The following is a 25,162-nucleotide window of genomic DNA, read 5'->3' as shown; positions in this document are numbered from 1 at the left end:
TTTTTTTTTTGACAAATACCAGCGGGGGACCAGAGGAGAGCAAAGGTTTGGTCAATGGGCGTTTTTGGATTAACGGGGGACAAAAACTCGGGGGTTTCCAGTATGACCAGTGAAGTTGTGGTTCCAGACAGAATGAATGGACTGAGAACAAAAGGACTAAGTATAAGAGGTGTCAGCGCGCTTGGGGACATTATGATGGGATTTAACACGTTGGGCGACAAAACTATCGGATTGAGAATGAAAGGGTTGAGAATGATCGGACAAAGCACAAGTGGCGAAATGATTAGCGGAAACATCACCACAGGCGAAAGTATTGCAGAACTGATCACTTTGGGCGACAATGTCAGCGTACCGAGCGCGAAAGGCGATAATATGATCGGTCCAAGTACTGCGGGCGATAAAACAGCCGTCGACAGCAGAATCGGACTTAGAATTACAGGAGCACGAGCACTCGGTGCTAGGTGAACTTTTTTCAGAAATATTGGCTCCAAAATGAAGCTTCTTTTCATTCTAGATTTTTCGCCCATTTTACTGATATGATTCATCAAAGCAATCCGACGTTCTGTTTTGTTCAACTTCAGGTACAGTTTTTTGTCAAACTCCAAGCTAGTAATGTTGAACGGATTTTTATCTCCATACAGTAGATCCAACTGCTGTTCCTCCAGAAAGGCAAAACCATCATTGGTCATATCGTTGTGCTGATCTTGGGTTAAACTTTTTTCCAAACGTTTGAACACCTTTTTTGTTTCTGGTATCAGATGTGCCTCAGGGGTGTCTTCTAGCAAATATTCTCCGACTGGCTTGGAAAATAATTCCAAAGTTTCTAACAGTGTTCTCGGCTGATTTGGCATTATTTCATCTTGCAGCGAAAGAATATCACCAGCACCGGTCACATCCATGATCATTTCGATCAGTACTTCTTGATCCGCTTTGTGCATTGATTGGAAAAGCTGCGGAAGGGGCAGCAGATTGTTTGGATCATCGTTTTCGAATAAACTGAAAAGATCAGGCGAAAGCAAGTTGATCATGTCCCGTTGATATGGAGTAATAGACAAGATTCTTGGTGACAGTAATCGTGTCGGAGGGGATTCCGTAGAATTGTCTTTTAATGTGCTCACGATCATACCTTTAACTAGTTGCATCATGTCGTATTGCCATTTTGGTAGGGTTAGTGGATTTCCGTTTGTAACGGCATTGGTGATCAGTTTTTCCGTGTCAGTGATCGCTTTGCGCAAATAATTCCATCCAAATAATTCTGACTCTGAATCATCATTAATATTACCACTCAAGAGTCGTTTCGTCAGACGTATTAATTTTTGGCGTCGTTCCGGTTCACTGATAATTTTCGTATCGCTTATGTTCATTTTTTCTTTCACAGAACGCAGTACTTCAGAAGCTGGTGAATGCAAGCTCAACTTCTGCGTAAGGCTTGTTAGCACTTTTAACAACCGATGGTTTTCAGCTTCTTCGGTAAATTTTTTCACAGCAAATCGATTCATCGCTTCCATTTGTTGTAGCTGTTTGCTCGCCAATGTCACTTGTCGAGGAAAGCGTCGCTTTAGCTTAATTTTTAAAATGATTCATAAAGCATTTAGCTTGAACTTTTTAGCATAAATTATATTTAATGAATACGACCTTTTTTGAATTTCAAAATTATTCCATTTATTTACTTATTTACAACTATTTACTTATTATCTGCAATGAATAAAATGCAAATTTTTAAAACGATTCTTGGAAAATTTGATCTATTTGGAAAAAATTTCAACACCTAATATTTCCCTCTATTGCTTTGAACATATAGACATGCAATTTTAAAAATATTAAACATCTATCCATTTGTTTGTTGCATTCAATATTTATTGCACATGCATTTTACCGAACATTATATCTTTAATTAATGCATTATTGATTTAAGTGAACTTCCGTTTAATTGAAGCAAAGCTTAAAAAGTAGCATTTAAAAACTGCGAAAAATTACCTTGAAAGATCCTATCCAGGTTTCGTTAATGGATGCAACCGTAGTAACATTTTGTGATTTAGCGGACGATTTAATTTTGGTATTCGACTGAGGTATGTTTTGTATTATATATGGCAGCATGCATTCTGCATATTCTTCTGCTGTATTGGCATTGAAAGTGCAATCGGAAAATCGAACTTTTTCAAATTCATCAATATGTTCAGTTTGTTTTGAAGCGATCAAATTTAATAAAGCAAGTTTTGCCTGCTTGTGCAAATGGGCTCGCAGCAGAGGTTTTCCCTCAGGTCCGGGAGGTATCGTAACGTAGGGCTGCTTCATTTGCATTCGGCACAAAGCTAAACAATTTTACAATTTGTCAAGCAAATTTGAAGCAGTTTTGACATTTGTTTAAAAGAAAAAGGTTTTTGAAAGTAAAATAAATAAATAATAAAGTTGAAATTAAATTTAGCTGAAGATTATTCTTCATTTTGGAAAGTTTTATTAGAGATAAATGTAAAGTTTCGTTGAAATTTTTAATGATAGCAATTAATTCAAAATTATTAAAATAGTAACGTTTCTTGATACTTTAAAAATATTTTTCACATATTTCAATGTAAAATATTCTATTCACAATGGCAAAAAAAACAAAAGCAACTGACATGGTAGCTTCATTTTCGAAAATATAGGCAGTTTGCACTGACGTTTACAGTTTTCATTAACACAACACAGCAATATACGTATCATAAATTTCAAATGGACTTTCAAAGCTGAAATTTTTGCTACTTTATTCAGCATTTCGCTCTGTTTTAGAAAACATATTGCCTTAAAATGCAGGAATAAAATTGAAATTGAATGAAAATATTTTAATATCTAGCTAAACAAACGTCAAATCAACATTTTTAAATTTGCAAATACCACATTTGTTTAAAGTAAAATAAAGCGCGCATTCACTAACTGTTACTAAAAAATTCAGCTGCTTTATTTCATTCACAATATGCATGCCCATATGTGCGTGAAAGCAACCATAACTTCCATTGACTTACTGTCCTCAATAAATAAATTATTAATTTACTATTTCCAAATAAATAAATATACCCTACCGGTAGCTCAACAAAATAAAACGGTTTTGAACACTCGGCATACTGTTAGCCACCAAGTAAATTTAATTTACGCCAATTTAATAAACTAAAACACAAATAAATAATTTAAATAATACTTTTGCTTGTAACTTTTAGAAATTGAATTTTTAATAGCTTTCTCTTTGCTGTCATTGCGTCTTTCATAATTTCATCAAACAGTTAATTATTTTAGTCATTAAATTTTTTTATCATTCGTGTTTCACAGCTTTGAGCTTAATTATTGAATGCGTATTATTTTTTCAAATGCTGATATTTAAATATATTTCATATAATATCATTTCATATAATATTCATTTTCAACTTTCAATCGTCACTAATTTGAAATGAAATTATTCTTTTTCAACTTTAAGAAAAATTTGAATGCGCTGCTGCAATTTTAATTAAATCTTCAAATAAATTTAATTATGCAAGAAAGCATAATCTTAACAGTGTAATAAATAGTAAATTTGCAAACTCTATTTACATCAGATATTACATGGCAAACATTTTTTGCCACTTGTATGCTGCTCACATATGGTCAAAGATTTTACATTAAACTCCAAAGCAACAGATAGCATTGTATACATTTAAACAAAACAAATTATTACAAGTAATTTTATTAAAATGTATTAACCTGCATGTAATGTTTGCCTTAGCATTTTGAAATCTTTTGTTTATATACTTTACAAAAGATTGGCGCTTTAATTTTAAAATTCAGCAAACAGAAATAAACGCATTCTTGTCATAATACCAAATACAATTTGATTTTCAATGTATAACTTTTCTGGGCAGCTTATGTTGAATATTCAGTAAATACTAGCTGCTAATTGAAACAAAACTGCAAAGATGAAATTTATATTCATTAAAGATTTTACTAATAATAATATTATTATCATTAAAATAATTATTATTTATTGAATATTATTTAAATTAATTAATTAATTAAATAATATTAATTTCTCTTAAAAAATGAACTAAATTTGATGGAAAATACATGTAAAGAAAAAATTACCTTTTTGAACAGACGTTCCTAATATTAATAACAAAGAGTAATAAGATATGAACATCATATTTACATTAAACGTTTCGAAACAAAGTAGCACTTCCAAAACCAGCAATAAACATGAAGAATTGTGATCTCATTTACATGAGTTTGAATATAAAATTTAGGTCATCATTCACACAGCAGTGACCTAAATAGGATGCCAATGTCATTGTCACTGGCAGCTAACAAAATAATTCAGGGATGTTCTCCTAACGGCGCACTGCAAGAGTCCAAGCTCATCAATCAGCGTCACTTTGATGAATTAAGGTTAACAAAAATAATTTTAACTCGGCTTACCAATAGTGACACCAACAGAGATCAGTAACGCCACATTGTGTGTGAAATTCAATAATCAGAAAACACCGATTGACTGTTTCACTTTGCTCAGGACAATAAAGAGAATTTTGAAAATTGAATTTTAAAATGCAAATCAATAAAGTTACAAGTGCAGGATTTTGTATTTTTAACTTTCAATTTTTGCCTATTTTTCAGAATGATATTTCACTTTAAGTTTCGACAGATCTTTCTGGTCAAGCTCCTGAACTAATTATCTTGAAATTAATTTTGTCGTGGAGTATACATTCAAAGTTTTACGAGGTTTTGCTTTATTTTTCTGTGGTTAACTTTTTACTTATTCAAAGCCGTACGGATGTTTTTTAACCAATGCACAAAAGGAAATAGTCACATCATGCAGACTGAAGAGAAGCAATAATGCAGTCGCAGCATACTGGATTTCAGTATTACAGAACATGTCTACAGATTTTTGGTATGTCAAAGTAGAATATTTATTCTGAATATCAATGTAACACAGAAGGCAAGTACCAAACTGATGCGAACCTGAGCCAAAACACCGGCAAAAGCTACCCTACGGAGCAATATAGCATCTGTTTGCGATGAAGAGGCCATGAAATCATTTTCTGATCTGGGCATCATGAACGCAGGAAAGCCAAAGCCAAAACTCTATTCCTATCTTTTTCAGATTTGACAATATCAGATGATCCTGCAAACTTCCTTCAACAATAAATCAATGTTCTATATGTATGAGAATTTGAAATTATCAACTTGCATGCGCACAGCATAGTGAAATGTAAGTTTAAAAGCAACAGTGAATTCATTTTAGCAATTGTTCACGGTTAATGACTTTTGCACCGTAAATTTTGGCGTTTGTTTATTGAAGTTCAAAAAGCACATTCTTTTCAATGTGCTTTTATATTTTTTTAATGCACTACACCTAAAGTCGGCATGAAAAAAATTACATGTAATTTTGAAACAGCCCCAATTCCATCTGCACAGAACATCATTAAAAAAATGCTCCTTTCAATTTGCACAAGCTGTTGTGCATAATGTAGCTGTAGAATGTCAAACTGAAAGCTCTTTACCAGCGTAAAGCGGGGATATAGGTGCGATGTGACATTCCTGAGTGACTCCTGTTTTCTCGTGCCACAAAGTTCGAAATAATGTGGTAATTTCAATGATTAAAAAGATGGTTGTTTAGTATACGCATATTTATTTCTAACAAAAATGAGTGCAGAATGAAAAGATTGCTCTTTAAAAAATACATAATATAAGCAAGAGCACTAACGTCCATTTAAAAGGGTTAAAAGCTTTATAAAATAGTAGAAAACTGCAATGCTGTTCTTCTATAAGTTATTGCACCATTTAGTCAAATGAGTAGAGCTGCCTAGAACTGCAGAAATGGAATACAGTTGCTGAATGCACCTCATATACTGATGTGTGTGTACATATTTCAGCTGAATTGCAGTGAAAGTGTATCGTAGAAGACTGAGCTATTTGTTGATACTGAACTACTACTAAGCTGATATTAATACCAAATTCTAAATTTAATAATGAAACTCTCAATTTTACGTAATAACAAATTTTTACATTCAGATAAGTGAAAACATGTTAAGTCGCATAGCATGATAGCAGCTCAGCGTATGAAAAGCATGTTTATAAAGTTGCATGAACTAAATAATTGAAAGTAATAAAACTACAGAATGATATTGTGATGTTTAGAACGAGTGTTAAAAAGATAAAGTAAAAACTTGAATAAATATTCATCTTAAGCATTGCGTTGCAAATTGCAAATCAGCAAATCATATTTTAAATTTTTTATTATACTTTTAAAAAAATCAAAAAATTAAATTTAATTTCAAAAAGGCATCTTTGCAAAAATTAAATGGAATACAATTAATAATTTTCACTGCTATACGTGGCGATAGTGACCACATAGGGCAGGCAGTACACGTAACCTGAAGTTTGAAATTCATTATCAATATTGATGCTCATTTGACCAAACTGACATTAATAGATGAGCTTAAAATCAGAACCAGAGTGTGCTGTTAGAAGAACATCCCATGATTTAGGTCTCATTCATTTCAACTGAAATTGAGAACATTAGTAAAGTCATGAAATTTAAAAAATATTCTTTAATCTATTTAATAATGCGTTTGGCACTTCTTCAATTTAAAGTTGCAGATATTTTACATTAATTCCATATTTATTCATTTTTATAAATATATGGAACTAATTATAAAAACAATTTTTGTAAATATTACATAATAATGATAAGCAAGCACAATAAGTTTAACCGTAGACCTTGCAAATATGTAATAAATGATCATTTAACAGTGAATGTATTCTCATATTGATGAAATTGAAAATGCAGTGTTAAATTCAACAAGTAAATTTATTCATGCACAAATGTGCAGAATTATTTTAATTTAATTTAAAAACATTTTATTAAATAATTCATTTCAATTCATAGAACTTGAAGTGGGATGGCAAAATACCATCACCTGGTCACTAGTTCGAATTCTCAACGTGACCTGCAGTCATCATTAGTTAGTCAGTATGTTTAATAACCAGCGGTCACATCTACCTGACCGAAAGCACACTGACTATTCATTTATAAGTAAGCAATTTATTTAGCACCTCAGATGGTGCGGAATAAAATTATAAGCGTGTATATTAAAAGCAAAAAACTGTAAACATTCCAAACTAGTGAACACATTTTTATTCATATTAATACTATAAGAAATGGAAGCACTTGTAAAAAAATAAAATTCTTTTTTAAATTCCTGAATATAAATTGCGACATCAATATGCTACAATAATGGAGAATAAATCCATGAATACATAAATATTTTAGCATTTACTGGGTAGTTAATGAAATAAAAATCATTTATATTCATGCTGAATATTCAAATGCCCATACTCATATTTTTGATACATGTAATACATAAAACATTTGAAAAACATCATTAAATGAGAACTGATGAATAAGTGTACAAAAATGTTGAGAAATGGACTAACTGAAATTTTTTAAATAAAAACAAATTGTAAGATTTGAATCACAGAGGATATTAAAATTCACACAGTTCTAACATTGAACTCGAGGAACGTAAGAAAGTATACATGTGATCAACATAAACAAATAGTTTTACTGGAAACTTGCTTCTTCTCTTTCTTCTTCTTTTCATGAAAGCATTGCTCTGACACTGCTATCTTAGCAAAATGTTTTGCTGGCCATACTGGAGCCATTTTTAGTCGAATTTCTGCATTTGTCAACGCTGCGCTTTGAAAAATTATTTAGACACAAATTTTTTTATAAATATTTGAGACTATATTAGCAACGACAAAATACATAGAAATTAACATAAAAATTATAACAATATGCAAATTACATAAGCAACAAAGAACGGTGACGTTTTGATTATTAGGTTTGTATGGATTGCATGCTGATAATGTCGAATCTTTTGTCCATTACCTGTCCGTGCAATTTAGTGTTTTTTAAATTAGTAGTTGTAGTAATATTATATAATTTTACTTTTTGGCTTTTGCTCCGCTAATATTTTCACTGACTACATTTATAACAATCTCTCTGTAATGACATTTAAAATTAAAATATTACATATTCTAACTTAAGTAAGTAGTTATGAAATTCGCCGTTGATTTCAATATTTGAAATGCACATGCAAGCAGCAAAAAAACGTTTTGCGAATTCTACACATGGATTTGTCTGTTCTTGTAGTAAAAATTACATAAATTCAAAAAAACAAAACTTGAAAAAATTTAGTTGATTCAGTTGACTGAAATATTTATGAAATGAAATTAGCTTACATTAATCAACAGTTCAAATAGCAATACTTTTATACAACAAAATGCTTACCTTTTCAATTACAGAAAAGCATATTAACAAAGATATGTTGCACTTTGGAGATTCTTCATGTATAAGCCGCAACTTTAGGAACTAAGCAACTGCAACCTTTGATAAAAGATATCAATAACATATGAATCAACGCTGTTAAATTCAAAGCCAAACTTGAAAGTTATTGCCAAAGCAAACCTAATGTAAGTTCTAAAAGTCGGTTGAATTTAACCAATATTAATCTATATTGTCATGCATTACAATGCATACGATTTAAAGCGAAAAGTAATATGTAAATGAAGCAAATAGGCAATTAAAAATTAATAATTTCAAATTAATTGTTTTCAACAACGAAAATACGTTGGTATGAAAAACAACTAAAAATCCTTACTTTTAATACTACAACTCACTATTATCAACAGAAACCAACAAATTATCCAATTCACTGAACATTTCCGGTTTGAATTACATTACCTGAAGAAAGACATTAGTTGAAAACTGAAACGAATACATAATTTTCAATTAACGAAAAATAAGCCCCAACTGCCAATATATTGAAGCATTTTGCAAGATGTTTTCCAAATAAAAGTATAATTTCATATTTTTCAAAAGTAAAACTATTTATTTTATAGTTATTATTTATTTCACTTTAATTTGATTAAAAATATTTATTTACAGTATTATATCAGTGGAAACATTTACAAAAAAATAACATTTCATACAAATATGATTCTAAATTTACAATTATTCACTGATATTGATGTGACGTTAATATAGCAGAAAGAAAGTTATGGACGAGTAAAATAATTCAAATTTACGCGGTTACTAAAATCTAAACATGAAATTGGTGGCAATATATTTGGCATTAACTGCCATTCTCCATTTGCTTTTATTTCTTCTAAGCCGACAACGGAAGCATATGGATAATGAATACCCATTTTGCTAAGTTCATAATTGGACAAATTAGTAGCAGATTTTTTCATCAAACTTCGACCAATGGCATCAATTGTTGGTGCATGAACGACGAACAACAAATTGCACTTTGTTTTTCCATGCAAACTCACAATGTAGTTAACCACCGTATTGACTCGTTTGTAATATTCTTCAATAGTTTCACTATGAAACTTATCTTTCAATGTTTGCGCCATCATGTATGGAATGTAATTTGGTTGTATTTCATATCCTTCACTGACCAACTGATCAGTATTAAGAAAATTCAAATTTGCATTTTCATACCAACCCAAGTATTCAAACAGACCTGCTTCGATGCAAATTTTTGTATTTGAACCAGCAAACGACTTCAATATTCCATGGGCACTTTGAATGCTACGCAAAGCTGGACTACAGTAGACCATGTCAAATCCAATTCCACTCAGTTTCATACCTCGTCCAATCATTTGTGATGTCGCATAACCAATTTCAGTAATCGGTGGATCATTGTAAAAATCTTTCCATCCATTTTCTCGTTTTACTGCTCTTAATGGCATATTCAAATCATATGGTCTATACTCTCCTAAATCTGTGAAACCAAGACGCAACCAACCTGGAAAAACGCGATCCATTCGTTCTCCATGGCGGACTAAAAAAATTCTTCTCCCAGACAATTCTACTGTTTCTTTGTTCTCTTGTACCTTGTCTCCTTTTACCTCACTTTGTCCTTCTGGCAAAGCGTTTAACGGTTGTGGTTCATTTGCCATTGCTCAATATGCACAACACTTGCTACGTCAAGCAAGCAGAGAATACTAACCTTATTCTGTTTCTTGTTGAGCTTATCCATAATGTTTTGTTTAAATTTAGCAATTTAATGTAAAACTTTTAAAGTATATTAAAATATTATTGTTTTAGTTTTAAAGTTTTTGCTTAAACTTATTCAATTTTAAACTACTTTAGCCAGCAGCAAATGAACAACAGTCATAATATTCAGTTAGCAACAGATCACACATTCTGTTCTAGAATGAGCATGCATTTTTGCATGGCTTCTTTCGCTAATTAGTTGAAAATAGTTTTAGAATGATTCGATTACATGCAAATGTTTTTTTCGCCTCCATGAGTTAGGATATGGTTAGCTGATAATTTCAAATACTCCATGAGCTAATATTTTGTAATTGCTGCAGCACTGAAACCTTCACCGGATAAAATATTTCCAATACAATTACCATAACTTTAAGTGTAATTTTTAATAATTTTAAATTTTTATTGAAATTAGTACTTCACTTTATCAAGCATACAATCATACAGCAAGCAACATTATGAAGGATACAAATAATCAATGAAACAACTGTTACGTGTTCGCTTGCTCATACAGCCTGCGGTTAGATATAATACTACTAATATTGCTGCACAATATCAAGGATAACAATAAAACGCGACAAAGAACCGTATCAAACAGAAAAAAGAGAGAAGAGACAGACAAAAACTACAATATATAATACAAAACAACTTGGAAGGCGGCTTAAATACGCGGCTCAAGCGTTAAGTATGATAAGGTCATAAAGAACTGCCCATACATTCATCCATATATTGCTCAACCCGTCGTTGCTTCTCAGCATAAACGTAGTGGATACAAAAATCAATTATTAAATACACCTTAACATTAAAAAAATAAGTTTTAACTAAATAAACAACCACATAACAATATCAGACCAACGTGACAAATATCATGAATAAGAATCAATACATACAATAGTTAGATTATTCATTATATTCGTTATGGTTTAGCGTGTAAACCAAAGGAAGCAACAGAAAATTTCACATATCAGCAGTTTCATAATTTTTAATTAAATCCACAATATAAATTACTGCAGAGTTGATAAAAAGATTGAAAACAAAGTTACAATTATGCAACATTTATGTTATAGCATAAACTTTGCCCATGAACTATTTTTATACTTACTACATACATTCTTTTGTATATATTTTATTCTACAATGGAAAAATTTCGTATAATCTGTCACTTTCAATTCGTGGTTTGCTTTAACAAACACATATTTACTCATATATTTACTTCTATAATTACTGTAGCAGCTTTAATATTTCATTATCAAATTATTTTTCTTATATGTACAATATAATGTAAAATTTATTCAAAACAATAAGGCAATGTAAAATGATTTTATCAGAAACAATGAAAAATGATTACACTTCTTCAACCAAAAGAAATCGATTCGATTCTGGAAATGGAATAACGTTAAAAGTTAGCTTATGTAATGGTACTTCATGTCTCCATTTGTAGGTATTTTCTATACCAAAATACTGGAAGTCAGCTTCTACATTTTCCGTTGATATCAAAACGGTTCCATCGCACATCGCACGCAATACTTTGTCATGCATCTCTTGCTTGTAGGATACCTTAACATAAAAATAATTTAACTTTTATTAATAACTTTCATTTGCTTACATTCATGCCAGGAAAATAATCCATGTTAAACATACGAACCAAAACATCACCTTTCCGAGCTATCATTCCATCAGTTAAATAGATACCACGAAAGAAACGCTTCTTATACAAAAAACGAACACTAATGTGATACTCTTAAATTTAATATTGTATAGTAGTTAAAACAACAAACAATAAGATATCATACTTCCACTCAAAAATCGTAGTATCGATGATGTGAGCAACATTTTCAAATTAAGCACACTTAAAGCAACAAAAGAGAAGAATTAAAAAATAATTATAACAACCACTAAAACAATAAAAATAAGATTAAATAATTTTCATACCGATGGAATATTCTAATGTTACGTTACGCACGTTAACATATTATGAGTATTAAAAAAAACATCTGCAAAATGTATCTGTAACTTGTAAAGTGATGAAAATGTAAATTAAGCAAAATGCAAAAAATTCCAACCAATCCTAAAAAGTTTCAAAAAAAATAACCCATAGTACAATTCATTAACACGAAAATACAGTAAACGAAAATAAAGAAGAAAAATAAATTTACATAGAGTCAACTATTTTTATAGTTAATTTACAATTTAAAAAATAATAGCTTGCATAATTGCATATAATAATATTGAAACCTGTAGATATAAATAAAGTCTATTTAGTTTGCTAAATGGAAAATTGCTGAACACTTCATTTATTTAAAATTTTTCTCGTAATTCATACCAATACAGAAAAGTAAACACTTTAATTCTTAAGCAATAAGTAGCATAAAGATGTGAAGAAAAGCATATTTAAACGTGAGAATCGCAATGAAAACGGATTATAGTAAGAATAGACTGATTAATTTGTGCTGCAGTTCTTTTCAGTATTGTTTTATTCGAATATGATCTATAATTCTGATAATTTGGAAATAATATTTTATAATTCCAAGCAGTTGTACATAAAATTGGAAAATTATTGTAAGGATTTGGTAAGTTAAATTATAAATTAAAGAAATTGATTTTATTTCCTTGTAAACTTATTTCAGGCAGTTTTCAACTAGTTGAAACGATTTGTTTGAGATGGTAACGCTTTCAGAGATCAATAGAGTTCTTTCTCAAGTCGTATTTATTACAAGCAGCTTGGCTATTATTGTATTTTCTGTTTACGAAAGAAAGCAATACGCTCGTCCAATAGCGCCAGAAAATGTTGAAAAATATATGTCTTTTAAAGGACATGAAGAGTCCAAATAAAGTTATTTAACGAAAGTGGTTTTATTCCATCATCCACAAACATTTTTAAATAAATAAATAATAATTTATACATTTTGAAATTGGCGTTCAATTTGCTGAGTTATTTTATTTGTAACTTTACTGTTTAAATTGGCTACACATGTACTTATCAAAAAGTGAAATTCATAATGTAGTATGAAAAGAATTTACAAATATTATTATACTATTATTTTCAGTTTACAACAGATTATCATTACAGTTTGTTTAAACTAAATTCCTTTGTACATTTGATATTAATAAGTTATATAAATTAATACAAACGTATTTATGTATTTGAAATAATTTTAAAGCATAATATTTATGAGACAATGCGAGTAGACGAAGGCTATCCGCTGAGAGAATTCACGGGCCAAATGGGCAATCTGATCGGTCAGTTCAGATTTGAGGCTCCATCTTGAGATGACAAAGTTATTTTGTCATTCTTTTGTCTGTTGTTTGTCCGTACGACGTTCAATGGTTTTCTCTTATATTGCTGATGCAGATCAACACTAGTTATATATTTCACGCATTTCCATCATTTTTAAACATAATATTATTATACGATTATAATATTAAATAAATAATCGTATAATATGATACAATAAATGTTTGTTCTATGCATAAGTATTTTTGTTGTTATGCTTTTTAATATTTTATGAATTGATTCATGCATTACTGAATAATGTTGATGTATTTATGCTATTCCAATTTGTGGTGCAGTGTTTTAATGGCAGTTCAACAGATGAAAGTAAATTATGTTTTTTATTTGGAACCATTGAAATGTCACTCTGCTTGTTGTAAATAACACGTGAAGAATTAAAGAAATACTAAATTTGACTGTAGAAATTTTTTTCAATTACGATGCAGTTTGAAAGTTATACATATAAATTTAAGATTGATGATACATGTGAAGCAAAGTTCACGCCATTAACCGCAGTTAACGTAACTAGAAGTTTGTACATGATTATTAGTGTAATTTCGTTTTCTGTTTTTTAAAACTGGACTTTTAAATAAAGTAACAAAGAATAGTAATAACAAAATAACTTTCTATAGTAGTGATAAGAACGGTGTTATATATCCATCTACTCTTACAAATTTTACAATTATACAAATACAAGTTGTTATAGCCCCGCGTCCGTGGCTATTCCGTAAGCTGATGCACAACAAACAGGAACAGAAACAATAAACGTTTACTAGCCAATATCAAGCAAAATAGTGCATACTAACCCGAAGACTGTTCAATCCCCATTTTTATATACTTTTCGTGAATGTTTACTGTAGATGTTCAGGTTCAGTGTATGGATGCTTCCGCCTGAGGTACCATACAATAACACAAGTCTTCTCTTCTCTCCTCTTATTCTTTCTTCTGGATCTTCTTTCATCTCCTTCATATTCTCGTACACCGCTGCCGCTTTCTTCTTCCCCATCAATAAGCACCAGTCTCTTCTGGAGAGACCCATTAAATTTAACATCTGCCACTTCATCCACTCGATGCTTATGGGTATCAAAAATTCTGAAAATTTTATTACTTGTTCCATAGCGAACAAAAACGATTTTTCGGGCTTTTCGATCGAATTTCTTTCGATGCTGATCAGGAATGTGTACATATGCATCACGGCCGAAAACTCGCAGATGCTCAACAGTTGGACGCTTTCCAAACCATTTTTCATACGGCATTTTGGTTGTTAATTTCCGTTTGGACAGGCTTGGATTTAGAAGACAGGCAGCAGTATGGACTGCTTCAGCCCAGAGACTTCTTGGAACAAAAATTTCTTCCATGCAGCATTGAAGTTGCCTGTTCAACGAGTGTTCTATTCTCCCTTTCAACCATCCCATTACACTGATGAGTATAAGGCGGGCTCTTTTCATGCACAATTCTCCTCTCTGTAAGAAAGCTATCAACTTCTTTGTTGACAAATTCATTCCCACCGTCTGTGTCGAATCCGTTGCACTCACATCCATTTTCTTGCTGGATTTCAGCTAAAACATTCATGAGGGATCGTAGGACCTCGTACTTTCCTTTCATAAAGTAATCCTTATGGTATTCTGATGATTCATCTTTGAAACAGATGAAGTAACGACTACAGTTTTTTCAAATCAAACCCACCGAGTCTCATCAGTGTTCTTAATTGCATCACTGTTATCGATCCCCAAATCATCAATCGAGATCACCAAATCATCGATGTACATGTTCTCGAGGATTTCGCTCACCAATTCAGGAAATTCATTTCGATGTTTCTCGGCATGATGCTTCATCACGCACATCACCAGAAATGGGTAGCATGTCAGTCCGAAGCATACTCGTTTAAAATGAAATACACGAGGTGTTTCTTGGACTTCAAGGTTCCAGAGAAATCGGCAAATGTCACGATCCTGTTTCGCATTCCGATCCTGATTCGCAAGAATTCGAAATGTCGTAGATCTGGAATCTCAGGAAGCGTATCAGAATTTTGACAAGGTCTTTCTGTTGGGGCGGTCCTGGGTCCAGATGTTGAGTGAGGGGGGTTCCTTCTTATCTTATTGAACCGTCAAATACGATTCCGCATTTTGTGCTGAGTTTTTCTTCACAGATAACCGTATGGTGTGGCAGATACCACGTTATTCCTTTCTGACCATGTGTATCGAACACACTTCTTCCACAAATTCTTCTTCTAGATATTCTTTCATACCCCTTTCGTACTGGTAGGCTTTGTGAGAATTTCTCATCAAGCTTCTCCCAGTCTGTCGTAGTCTCATCACTGCTCGATGATAATTATTCGGCAGTTGAGTCCCGTCTGTCAACCACGGGAGACATAGGGTGTACATGTTTCCATCAAGTTGTACGGAGTCTTCAAAGCTTTATACCGCTCGAGAGGGGTCACCCACCATGGTACTCATGTCATCATGAGATCAAAGCATCTTTCAGATCGTTAATGGCTGACTTCAGCCAACGCAACTGAGAGTTCTTGCGCGATGAAGCAACTTGTCCATCTCAAGCATCGATCTGAAGGGTTACACGGCAGTCGTTCAGGAATCTCGACTTCTTCAGTCAATGGAGTTCTGCTTCTCAGAGACTGTCCAGTCTGTGAAATCTATCGGTGTGTTCCCGGCTCGTGACACCAAAAAATGTAGCAGCCGCGCCGAATAATTCTTGCTACACTTGATCTGATAGTCAGGTTCCTTGCTGATATTTCAACGCATTTTTTTCTTTACACCGTAACGATCACAGCAACATACGGTAATCTTTTTTGACATGCGGCCTAATATTAGCTGCCCCCTCAGGGCACACTCCCCCCGATGACCTAATCACAACACAGACGCGCGGGTGGCCTGCAAAACCTCGTCGAGCGCCTGGGTCTGACGGAGGTGGGCTCAGGCGCCGGTTCCGGAGACTGACCCCCATCCGCGTTGTCGTGTGGGCGAAGGTGGATGATCATCTCTTCTTCTTCAACAGCAGTCTACTCAGAGACGTCGCTTGCTGCGCACTAGGACGACGTTCTATGCCGAAGATCTTTGACATGTCGCGGCATCCAGTCCACCTCTACCGCCTGCTCAGAGACAACGCCTATCACAGTGACCTTGTGGTGTCGGATGTCATACCTCGCTCCGGGTAGTCTCACCCATACTGAGTCACCGTTCGATCCACGTCCCGCGTCCTGATTGGGTAGGTGTGTATAATGTTCATCGGGGCTGTCCACGCGTTGCGGCTGTCTGGTGGCGTTACGCTGTATAGGTACAGCGCCTCTTCCACCGTGCAATTCTTTCTCGCTGCGATGACCTATACGCTATGCCGTTGCCGCACGGAGCGTAGACGCATCAGTACCGCAGTCAGGCAAAGAATTTCGTAAAACACCTGACCCGGAAACGTCTTGTTAGCAACTCTTCCGGGGATCGTTTAATACCGCCTCCAGCTGCTCAGAGTGGGGTCGCGAATGGAAGATCTGGGCTGACGAGCTGGCGGACGTGCTGCGGCACGCCGGCGACGAAGGCGCACGCCAGGGCTTTCTCAGAGACAACACCAATTAGCGTCGCTAGCCTCCTCAGCTCCGCCAGCAGCACATCAGACGACTCGTCGGGACCCAGCTTTCTCGAAACGAACTGGTCGTAGGCCACGAAGGAGTCAGTCATGAAGGCGTCCAGAAACGCTTCCTTCACGTTGTCCACGCTTGAACTTTCGTCAGCGCTCAGCTGCAGGTACACGGCGAAGGCCCCGCCCGTCAGCCTCAGCGGGATGACGCTGGCACATCGTTCATCTCACGTTTCTTGCACACCATCTCCATCTTCTTCAGCCACTCCACCACCGACTGTTGGGGCAATCCATCGAACTCGGGTATCAGACGCAAGTCAAGTAACTAATCCGTTCCGCTTCCACTAGTCGTGGCCACGACAGCTTGTTTCGGCGCGTTTTTTTCTTTACACTGCAACGATCTCAACAACATACGGTAATCTTTTTTGACAATCAGGTATTAATGGCGGTCTAATATTAGGTGCTGACTATCTTTGTCTAGGCGCAAAGTCAAGTTCAATTTCGACTAATGAACTTATGTCACGTCAACACTACTTTCACATTGTGTTCGGCAAATAGCAAGCACAACTGAGTCACACAATTTTATTCTGGGTCAGATAAATACGAACCAAGGCAACCGATAACTAGATCGTATCCGTTAAGAGTCACAAATACACAAGTTAAGATGCAGTAACACGCGTTTCAATACGTCACTTCTCCCAACATCCGTCAATCAATCAATCTTCTTCTCTCTCCTTCATCAGCTCTACTGTACTGATCTTTAGGTTTCATCACGTTAACTACAGAATCCTTTGTTTCGTCGTTTACACGATCTTGTGTGTTCCATAAATAAATAAATCTGTAAGAACCGTAGGAGGGTTCTGTACGCCTGCGATGCTCAAGTACAATTTGCCAGACGTTCGTTCCTCAGGCAAATGAGAGTGGACTGGATGATGTAGATTCTTCTTGACCAACCGAATGTGGGCAGTCATGAAGACGGTCGCGTGGGTAGAATGCAAGCGGATCGAATACGCAACGAATACACGTTTGTTTTATTCGACAACGGACAATCAGAGGAACGTACTCCGTCGACAGCAGCGAACAGACAGTCAATATGTAACAGGAACAAACAACGGCACGAGAATTCAATGATTACGCGAAAGACAGCGATTTCGACTGACTTCGGTGTCTATCGGTATCCATCTCTTCTTCTTCGCGGCGCGCTTCATGGCCCTATATATAGAGCCCGAGGTCGGCGTCCGAAAGCGGGTAGCTCGCTCGAACCGCCAATGAGCAGCCCGCTCACCGCGGGGGAACTTGCTATCGCTGGCGCCGATCTAAATCACCGTCGGCTTCCGATAAAGCTGTCATGAGTTCGGCTTCTTTGATCTCGCGATGGTCATTTGGCGTTCTCGTCCTGATGGCTGCTTCTCCAGGTACTTTATTGGCCCGCTGCTGGCGTTATGGCGTAAATAGCCATTGTCTCGCGAGCAACGGTCATCCGTAAGTCGCTTCAGGGGTCTCTCTGACCCCAACCAGGAGAGCGATCTGGCCGGCGGTACGCGAGTATTGATCTTGCTTTACCCGCGACCTTTGGGCACCAGCCCATGGACAGGTCGCACCGACGAGGTTGGTGTCGTTACGTTCATAACAAAATCTTAGCATATTATTTAAATTACTTGTCCATTTTCCTCTTGTTTTCATGGCTATTGGCACTATTTTTGTGATTTTCCTTGGTAGTATTTTAGTGTATGTAACGCAAAGAGATATGTTACAGACAGTATGAACTGATTAATACTTGAACATCATGTGAGGTGTACTGTAACTGTTATTGAAAAAATTGCGTCGAAGAGTAGTGCTAGGTTTGCTAACTTTGAGACGAGCGTGTTGTATTTTTGCATTGTTTCTGTTTACAAAAGTAAAAAGATCCACCTTAACACTTGCACTGAATTGACGCGCTCAACGAACAGTTCTCCGTGAACCAAACGGCTATAGGACATTGCATGAATTGCACGATGAGCTTGTGACTCACGTGAGAACTCTAAGAGCATTGAACAGAGATACGGCTGGAATCCAGTTTGCATCAGATATCATCTTGACTCTCTGCAAACGTCTCCTTCCTAAGAAGATGCTAAGCTTGTGGGAAGACAAAATCCTGGAAACTGAGGAGGATCCAGGTCAAGTTGAGACTTTCTTCGCATTTTTACACAAGCATTCAGAAATCTAAGAACGGTTGCATGACTAAAAAAGCATAGATTCTGTTTTCGCTGCTTGAGACTAGGCCACTATACGGTCGATTGTAAGCGAAGTCAGAACTCGAAGAACGTGACTTCATTTGGATTACATCGACTACTCTCAGGAGACAGAAATTTGACTGTAGCTGAAGAAAATGGTACCTCGCATGGAAATGGTGCACTCGGATTAGTGAAAGATGAAAGATGAAAGCATAGACTACTGAAACGATATCGTAAAATCTGAACGAGCTGGAAAACGTTGTTCGGGTGTGTGCGAGCAAGACAAGAAACACCCGTGACGGAACAGACGGCAAAAGCGTATCTCCTGTAAACGGAGGAAGGGTTGGAAGTAAGCAAAAGTATGTGTTGAATGTATCAAATGTGTTCCTTGTCATTAACAATTTGTTTGTTAACGTATAGGACAAGAAGGGATGCAAAGGCTCAATATCCACGAACCTGGATGTGACATTTGTGCTCAGGCAGACCCCTCACATGGAAGCATGCCCGGTGGATCCGCACTTGACGTACAGAATGGAAAAATGGCGGTTTTGGAAAAGTGAAGCGCGGAAGAAACGAAATCCATCCCCGCCAAATGCGACGAGGAAGCCTCCGCCGTCTCCGCTGAGCCATCTACATCAGGCTATTATCCAGTTTTCAAACGGGTATAGTCCACGATGTACAACGAGCGGTCAAAGCGGTTTCCTAAAATGCCTGAACATCGTCAGGACCTGCAAATCCCTGACGCATTTAGGACAAAGGTGGCCGATGAAGACCTTTTGCTGTGGCAGAGTGCATCAAGGCACATAGTGGTGTTTGCGACCGGTAAAAACATTAGACTGCTGGGGAAAACCAAAACTTGGGGCATGGATGGTACATTCAAAGTTGTACCTGAATGGTATCAACAGCTTTTTGTCATCTCTGCCTTTGTGGCCGGTAAACTGGTGCCAGCAGTCTATTGTTTATGTACTGGTAAAGATATTGGCACTTTTGGGTTCAAGCTTTAATAAACAAAGCGCCAATTCTGGAGGTCGACCTTAACCCTTAAATGGTGGCGCGGGGTCCAGCGGACCACCCGAAAACTTTCTTGTTCTGTTTTGGCAGAATTCGAAAACCTTGACAGCTGTTATTTTTCATAGCTTCCTAGAAATGGCTGTAGGATATTTTCGTCAGTTGGCGCGGTCATATCTGCGACTTGTGTTGAGCAGTTACCTTTCATATATCTTTCTCATTTATCCAATTTTCTCTCAAACTGTGCAGTCGCTATCGCTCATTCTTTGGCTACGTGTTTTCTACTTAATTGTGAACGGTAATAATTGGTTTTTTATTAACTTTTTTATGCAAATTTTGACCTAATTTTAGTGTCTTTTTTTTAATTTTTTTTATTTTATGCGAATTTTTATTTATTTCATGTCAAATGTCGCAAAATTTTAGAAATGTCACTCACAGGATCTGATAATGATGGTTTGTTAGACATCCTAAATGATTCTCTTGAGGAAAGTGATATAAGCAGTGCCAGCGATTCTGACTATTTTGAGAAGAGTGATCATGATTCATCCTCAGAATTTAGCGGCACTTTGTCATCAGATGGTGAAACTGAAGAAGTTATACATGAACGCTCTGATTCATGGATCGGGAGGGATCGTGTCTGTTTATGGAATAAGCAACTGTTATCGAAAAATGTGCGAACAAGACCACATAACATATATTCCGGAAGGCAAGGCCCAAGAAGTGCAGCCAGACATGCCAAAACGCCCTTTGAAATATGGTCGTTATTCATGACCAAAGATATTATTGATGTTATCGTCCTCAATACGAACATATATATTGGAAAAATCCGAACTAAGTATGTCAGAGAGAGAAGCGCAAAAGATACAGATGAAAATGAAATAAAGGCGTTGCTTGGTTTATTGCTACTAGCGGGTGTCTTTCAAAGCAATCGTCTCAATCTGTGTGATTTATATAATACTGATGGTACTGGTGTTGAAATTTTTTCCTCAACGATGTCTCTCCAACGACTGCGCTTTCTGCTACGTTGTTTGCGCTTTGACGACCATGCAACACGTTCTGAGCGAAAACGGCAAGACAAACTTGCTGCAATTCGAATGGTATTTGACACCTTTGTAAGGAACTGCACAGAGAATTATATGCACTCCGCGCACGTCACTGTTGATGAAGTGTTAGTTTCCTTCAAAGGCCGATGCCCATTTCGAATGTATATCCCTACCAAGGCTGCTAAATATGGCATTAAGATTTTTGAATTATCGGACTCAGAAACGTATTACGTTTCCAAAATGGAGGTTTACGTAGGCAAGCAAAATGAAGGGCCTCATCAAATGGACACCTCTCCCGCAGCAGTCGTCAAAAGGCTTTGCTCTGCAATAGTCGGAACTGGAAGAAACATCACCATGGACAACTGGTTCATGAGCTACTCCTTGGTAGAAGACCTACTGAAGGAGAAGCTAACTGCTGTCGGGACCATGAGGAAAAACAAAAGGCAGATTCCAGCAGCCTTTATTGAGACCAAACATAGAGAACTGAACAGCAGCCTATTTGGATATCAGAAAAATATGACTCTGGTATCTTACGTGCCAAAAAAGAATAAGAACGTTATATTGTTGAGCAGCATGCATCACGACGGAAGCATCGTTTCCACTGGACAACGAGAGAAGCCAGAAATTGTTGTATTTTACAACAAAACTAAAAGTGGTGTCGACCGTGCGGATCAGCTGGCTCAGTGTTACAATACAGCAAGAAAAAGCCAACGCTGGCCACTGGCAATATTTTTCCACCTGTTAAATGTTTCAGTGATAAATGCTTGCGTGATACACCAGCATAACAGTGGAGAAAGCGGCAAGAGAAAAAATTTCATAAAAAACATAGCATTCGAGCTGCTCCAACCTTATCTGCGAAGCCGCCTGGACTGCAAAAGTTTGACAGAAAAACTGCGGCTGCAGATTGATGCTCATCTTCCTGGACCAAGTACCACGCAAGATACTGGCATCGAAATAAAAAAAAAGAGATGCAAATTTTGTCCAAGAAAGGAAGACAGAAAAACTAAAACAGTTTGCAGCGAATGTGCAAGCCATATATGCTCTTTCCATTCAACAATATTGTGTATGGATTGTGCTGCAAAAGCCGCAGAGGAGGTTGTCACTGATGATTAATCATAGAATTTATGATTGTAGATAAAGTTTGCACTTTCCAGAGAATAAAAACAAATATCATTTGTGAACTCTGAATACAAAGGACCATTCTCACGTTCACAACAGCTGAGCGTCAGCTGCTGCATACATAAAACCAAACATTTGCTACATAAATTATATGAGAGATTCTGTCTGGGAAACAAATGCGCAGTGAAAAAATAATAAAGTATATAATACGACTGCAAAAAGCTGAAAAAATTTGGTTCCAACTTCAATAAATGGGAATTAGCGAGGAGGGGTCCAGCGGACCTCACGCCACCACTAACGGTCGGATCACGCACGCCGGTTAATCCAGATACCACCCAAGGGTTAATCCAGATACCATTATCTGTGATTTTGAAACAGCCCTGATACCTGCAATTCGGGGATACTTTCCGAATACGCGGGTACAGGGCTGCTACTTCCACTTCTACCAAGTGGTACATAGGAAAGTCGGTGAGCTCGGCTGAAGAAGAACTGAAGAAGAAGCAAAAAGAAAGATAAGAATGCTCCAGGCCACCGCTTTACTTCCTGTACTGCAAATTGATTGGTATCATTCAAGAAGGCACTATGGGTACCATGGCCCTACCATTTCATTAGTTTTGGCAGGAGTGATGACCGATGATAGACTGCCGCTTTGGAATGTACATAATGTACATATTAGAACCAGTAACCACTTGGAAAGTTGGTATAATTGGCTCTACAAAAAAGCGGATAAAAGCCATGTCGGGTTTGATGAACTGCTCCAGCTCTTGATAGCAGAACAGGGTGTGGTGGGCATACTTATCAACCAGCTGCTATAAAGAGATCCTGCCGCTGGTTGCTTAAGACGGATAAACCGAACTTATGCAGAGAAGCAACGGCGGGTTATGATATACACCGGTGAATACACCAGCAGCAAGCGTACGCTGGAGCAGTATCTCGAAGTTTTGGCGTACCTGACACCTTCCAAGTGGTGGTTTTGTATTATATTTTATTTATTCATTGTTTCTATTTGCTATTATTGATCACTTATATCTGTTTATTTAACTTATTCTTGTTATTATTTTTTATTTACTGTTGTTCATTATTGATACCATTCTCTGTTAATTACTGTTGATATTGTTGTTGTTGAGCGTTGAAAAATAAAAAATTATTTTGCTGTATTTGTTGACCTAGTGCTATTTCGTTTCATTAAACTTCATTTAGTTACGATAATAATAATAACCTGATTTTAAAATTTTAATTTAATAATTAATTTTTTAAATAAAAACTAATATAAATTAATTGTATTACAAACATTGATTACTAAAAACTGTCAAGTTAAAGAATAAATATTTATACACAAATGAAAAAGCAACCGCATCTGACAAACCTGACATCCAATATACTAATGTTACGTAATCAATTATTACGTATCGAAACATTTGTACCAATTAAATAAAAAATATTACAACTAACCAAAACAGAATAATTTGAGCCAATGAAAAGTTTGATAAGAGAACCAATATCATGGCGCCATAAGTATGCAATGAGACCCTACGCCATTATTATCCAATGGGAAAGCGATTTTTTAACAACCAATTGGAAAGCGCAAGCAAAAATTCCCCCAGTTTGGACCATCTCCCCAATGTCGTTGTATGTTGACCAGATGACGAGTCGAGTCACAGGATGTTTGCGTGGCGTAGCAATAGGATTCTTCGTTTCTTCACGTAGAAACTCTGCATTGGTTAGACTTTTAGCAATAGTAAGGATCCCGTCTTAATCCAGCAAAACTTGCTTTCGTTTCAAGGTGCTGCTCCTGGGGATATATGATCTCCCAGGGTATCTACTGGCACCATAAAGAGAAACAAACCTGAACTACCGCAATATCTTTTGGCATTATGACTGCGAACTGTTCACTCGTCGAAGTTTGTGTTCACAGAGCCATGCACAGCAGTTTCCTACATTCCTGAAAAGCACAGGATTGTGCTTGTCCTAAGTACAGTGCACAAGGACGTGTCCCTAAGTACCGACAGAGGCTCTTAACCAGAAATGATTCTCGACTATAACGCCACAAAAGATGGTGTGTCAACATGAATAAAATGGTTGCATAATGCACCTGTCAGCATGTGACTGTTAATTGGCCTCTGGCCGTTTTCTACAACATCATTGATGTATCTGCGAATAACAGCTACCTATTATGGATACACTGCAACCCTGAGTAGAATGCCAGAAAAATGTACCGGCGTTGCCTGTACCTGGAAGAACTAGGAAAGGCGTTGGTCAGGCCACAAATTCTTCTTAGGAAGCGACTTCCACGACCTTTGACGTCAGCTTATTTTGTGCAGAAAGTTCAAAGCGAAGAACAAAGAACGTCACAAAGCATAGTGCAAACAAAATGCATTTCAGATGTAAACTTTGCGACGCTACAGACAAAAAAATATCTACCCGCTGTGTGAAATGCAACAAATATAAATAGATGTAAAGCTCATGTTTGTATCTACTGCTTGCTTTTCGAAAACAAATAACTCGTATGTACATCAGTTTAAAAATGAAAATTAACGCCGCATTGCTTATCTTATCAGAAAACAACAGTAAAGATTGTTTAGCAAAAAATTTTTCAATTCATTAAGCCTACTCGGCAAAATTTAAAGCAAAGACACGGGTCAGTATGACCCGAAATATGAACGATGTAACAATTTCTGAACATGACAGAAGAATCAAATGTATACTTTTTGGAATGTACATTCCATTTACATTGTACATCATGGAAAATATTATTAACGTGGAAATTTATTTCACTTAAGCCTTATAGATTGTATTATGCATATTACATTATGTTATATCAATGAGAATAAGAATGCGATAAGTATAGCTAGTGATAATCGTC

The 25,162-nt window shown here is 35.9% G+C and overlaps 11 protein-coding genes across 11 annotated transcripts; 4 read left to right on the top strand and 7 right to left on the bottom strand.

Annotated features, from left to right (window-relative positions):
* Positions 1–156: 156 nt before the first annotated feature.
* Positions 157–3,733, bottom strand: Tsp_04722 (hypothetical protein). The gene is given in 4 exon segments (XM_003369255.1): positions 157–426; positions 438–1,562; positions 1,978–2,312; positions 3,709–3,733. The coding sequence occupies 4 exon segments, from the start codon at positions 3,731–3,733 to the stop codon at positions 157–159; spliced, it is 1,755 nt and encodes a 584-aa protein (XP_003369303.1).
* Positions 3,734–7,299: 3,566 nt separating this feature from the next.
* Tsp_04721 (conserved hypothetical protein) lies at positions 7,300–7,662 on the bottom strand. The gene is made up of 2 exons (XM_003369254.1): positions 7,566–7,662; positions 7,300–7,433 (listed from the first exon to the last, which is right to left on the bottom strand). Exons 1-2 carry the CDS (start codon positions 7,660–7,662, stop codon positions 7,300–7,302), a joined length of 231 nt encoding a protein of 76 aa, XP_003369302.1.
* Positions 7,663–9,057: 1,395 nt separating this feature from the next.
* On the bottom strand, positions 9,058–10,046 carry Tsp_04720 (putative ubiquitin associated and SH3 domain-containing protein B). The gene is made up of 3 exons (XM_003369253.1): positions 9,947–10,046; positions 9,140–9,848; positions 9,058–9,094 (listed from the first exon to the last, which is right to left on the bottom strand). Exons 1-3 carry the CDS (start codon positions 10,044–10,046, stop codon positions 9,058–9,060), a joined length of 846 nt encoding a protein of 281 aa, XP_003369301.1.
* A 710-nt stretch (positions 10,047–10,756) lies between these two features.
* Tsp_04719 (hypothetical protein) lies at positions 10,757–11,893 on the bottom strand. Its single transcript, XM_003369252.1, has 4 exons — positions 11,854–11,893; positions 11,667–11,800; positions 11,456–11,617; positions 10,757–10,855 (listed from the first exon to the last, which is right to left on the bottom strand). The coding sequence occupies exons 1-4, from the start codon at positions 11,891–11,893 to the stop codon at positions 10,757–10,759; spliced, it is 435 nt and encodes a 144-aa protein (XP_003369300.1).
* A 2,289-nt stretch (positions 11,894–14,182) lies between these two features.
* Positions 14,183–15,715, bottom strand: Tsp_04718 (UbiD family decarboxylase). The gene is made up of 3 exons (XM_003369251.1): positions 15,591–15,715; positions 15,018–15,332; positions 14,183–14,879 (listed from the first exon to the last, which is right to left on the bottom strand). The coding sequence occupies exons 1-3, from the start codon at positions 15,713–15,715 to the stop codon at positions 14,183–14,185; spliced, it is 1,137 nt and encodes a 378-aa protein (XP_003369299.1).
* A 226-nt stretch (positions 15,716–15,941) lies between these two features.
* Tsp_04717 (conserved hypothetical protein) lies at positions 15,942–16,503 on the top strand. The gene is made up of 2 exons (XM_003369250.1): positions 15,942–15,987; positions 16,160–16,503. Exons 1-2 carry the CDS (start codon positions 15,942–15,944, stop codon positions 16,501–16,503), a joined length of 390 nt encoding a protein of 129 aa, XP_003369298.1.
* Positions 16,504–17,908: 1,405 nt separating this feature from the next.
* On the top strand, positions 17,909–18,268 carry Tsp_04716 (conserved hypothetical protein). Its single transcript, XM_003369249.1, has one exon. The coding sequence runs from the start codon at positions 17,909–17,911 to the stop codon at positions 18,266–18,268; it is 360 nt and encodes a 119-aa protein (XP_003369297.1).
* A 747-nt stretch (positions 18,269–19,015) lies between these two features.
* Tsp_04715 (hypothetical protein) lies at positions 19,016–19,524 on the bottom strand. The gene is made up of 3 exons (XM_003369248.1): positions 19,388–19,524; positions 19,221–19,349; positions 19,016–19,136 (listed from the first exon to the last, which is right to left on the bottom strand). The coding sequence occupies exons 1-3, from the start codon at positions 19,522–19,524 to the stop codon at positions 19,016–19,018; spliced, it is 387 nt and encodes a 128-aa protein (XP_003369296.1).
* Positions 19,525–19,560: 36 nt separating this feature from the next.
* Tsp_04714 (conserved hypothetical protein) lies at positions 19,561–20,133 on the top strand. Its single transcript, XM_003369247.1, has 2 exons — positions 19,561–19,653; positions 19,855–20,133. The coding sequence occupies exons 1-2, from the start codon at positions 19,561–19,563 to the stop codon at positions 20,131–20,133; spliced, it is 372 nt and encodes a 123-aa protein (XP_003369295.1).
* A 923-nt stretch (positions 20,134–21,056) lies between these two features.
* On the bottom strand, positions 21,057–22,757 carry Tsp_04713 (hypothetical protein). Its single transcript, XM_003369246.1, has 6 exons — positions 22,379–22,757; positions 22,185–22,282; positions 22,028–22,123; positions 21,715–21,900; positions 21,412–21,573; positions 21,057–21,257 (listed from the first exon to the last, which is right to left on the bottom strand). Exons 1-6 carry the CDS (start codon positions 22,755–22,757, stop codon positions 21,057–21,059), a joined length of 1,122 nt encoding a protein of 373 aa, XP_003369294.1.
* Positions 22,758–22,817: 60 nt separating this feature from the next.
* Positions 22,818–24,055, top strand: Tsp_04712 (hypothetical protein). The gene is made up of 2 exons (XM_003369245.1): positions 22,818–23,084; positions 23,771–24,055. Exons 1-2 carry the CDS (start codon positions 22,818–22,820, stop codon positions 24,053–24,055), a joined length of 552 nt encoding a protein of 183 aa, XP_003369293.1.
* Positions 24,056–25,162: the final 1,107 nt, after the last annotated feature.

This window comes from Trichinella spiralis, assembly GCF_000181795.1.
Source record: "Trichinella spiralis strain ISS 195 chromosome Unknown Scfld1557, whole genome shotgun sequence".
Classification (NCBI taxonomy): domain Eukaryota; kingdom Metazoa; phylum Nematoda; class Enoplea; order Trichinellida; family Trichinellidae; genus Trichinella; species Trichinella spiralis.
Note: the sequence above shows the minus strand (reverse complement) of the source record. Positions and strands in the feature narration are given on the sequence as shown.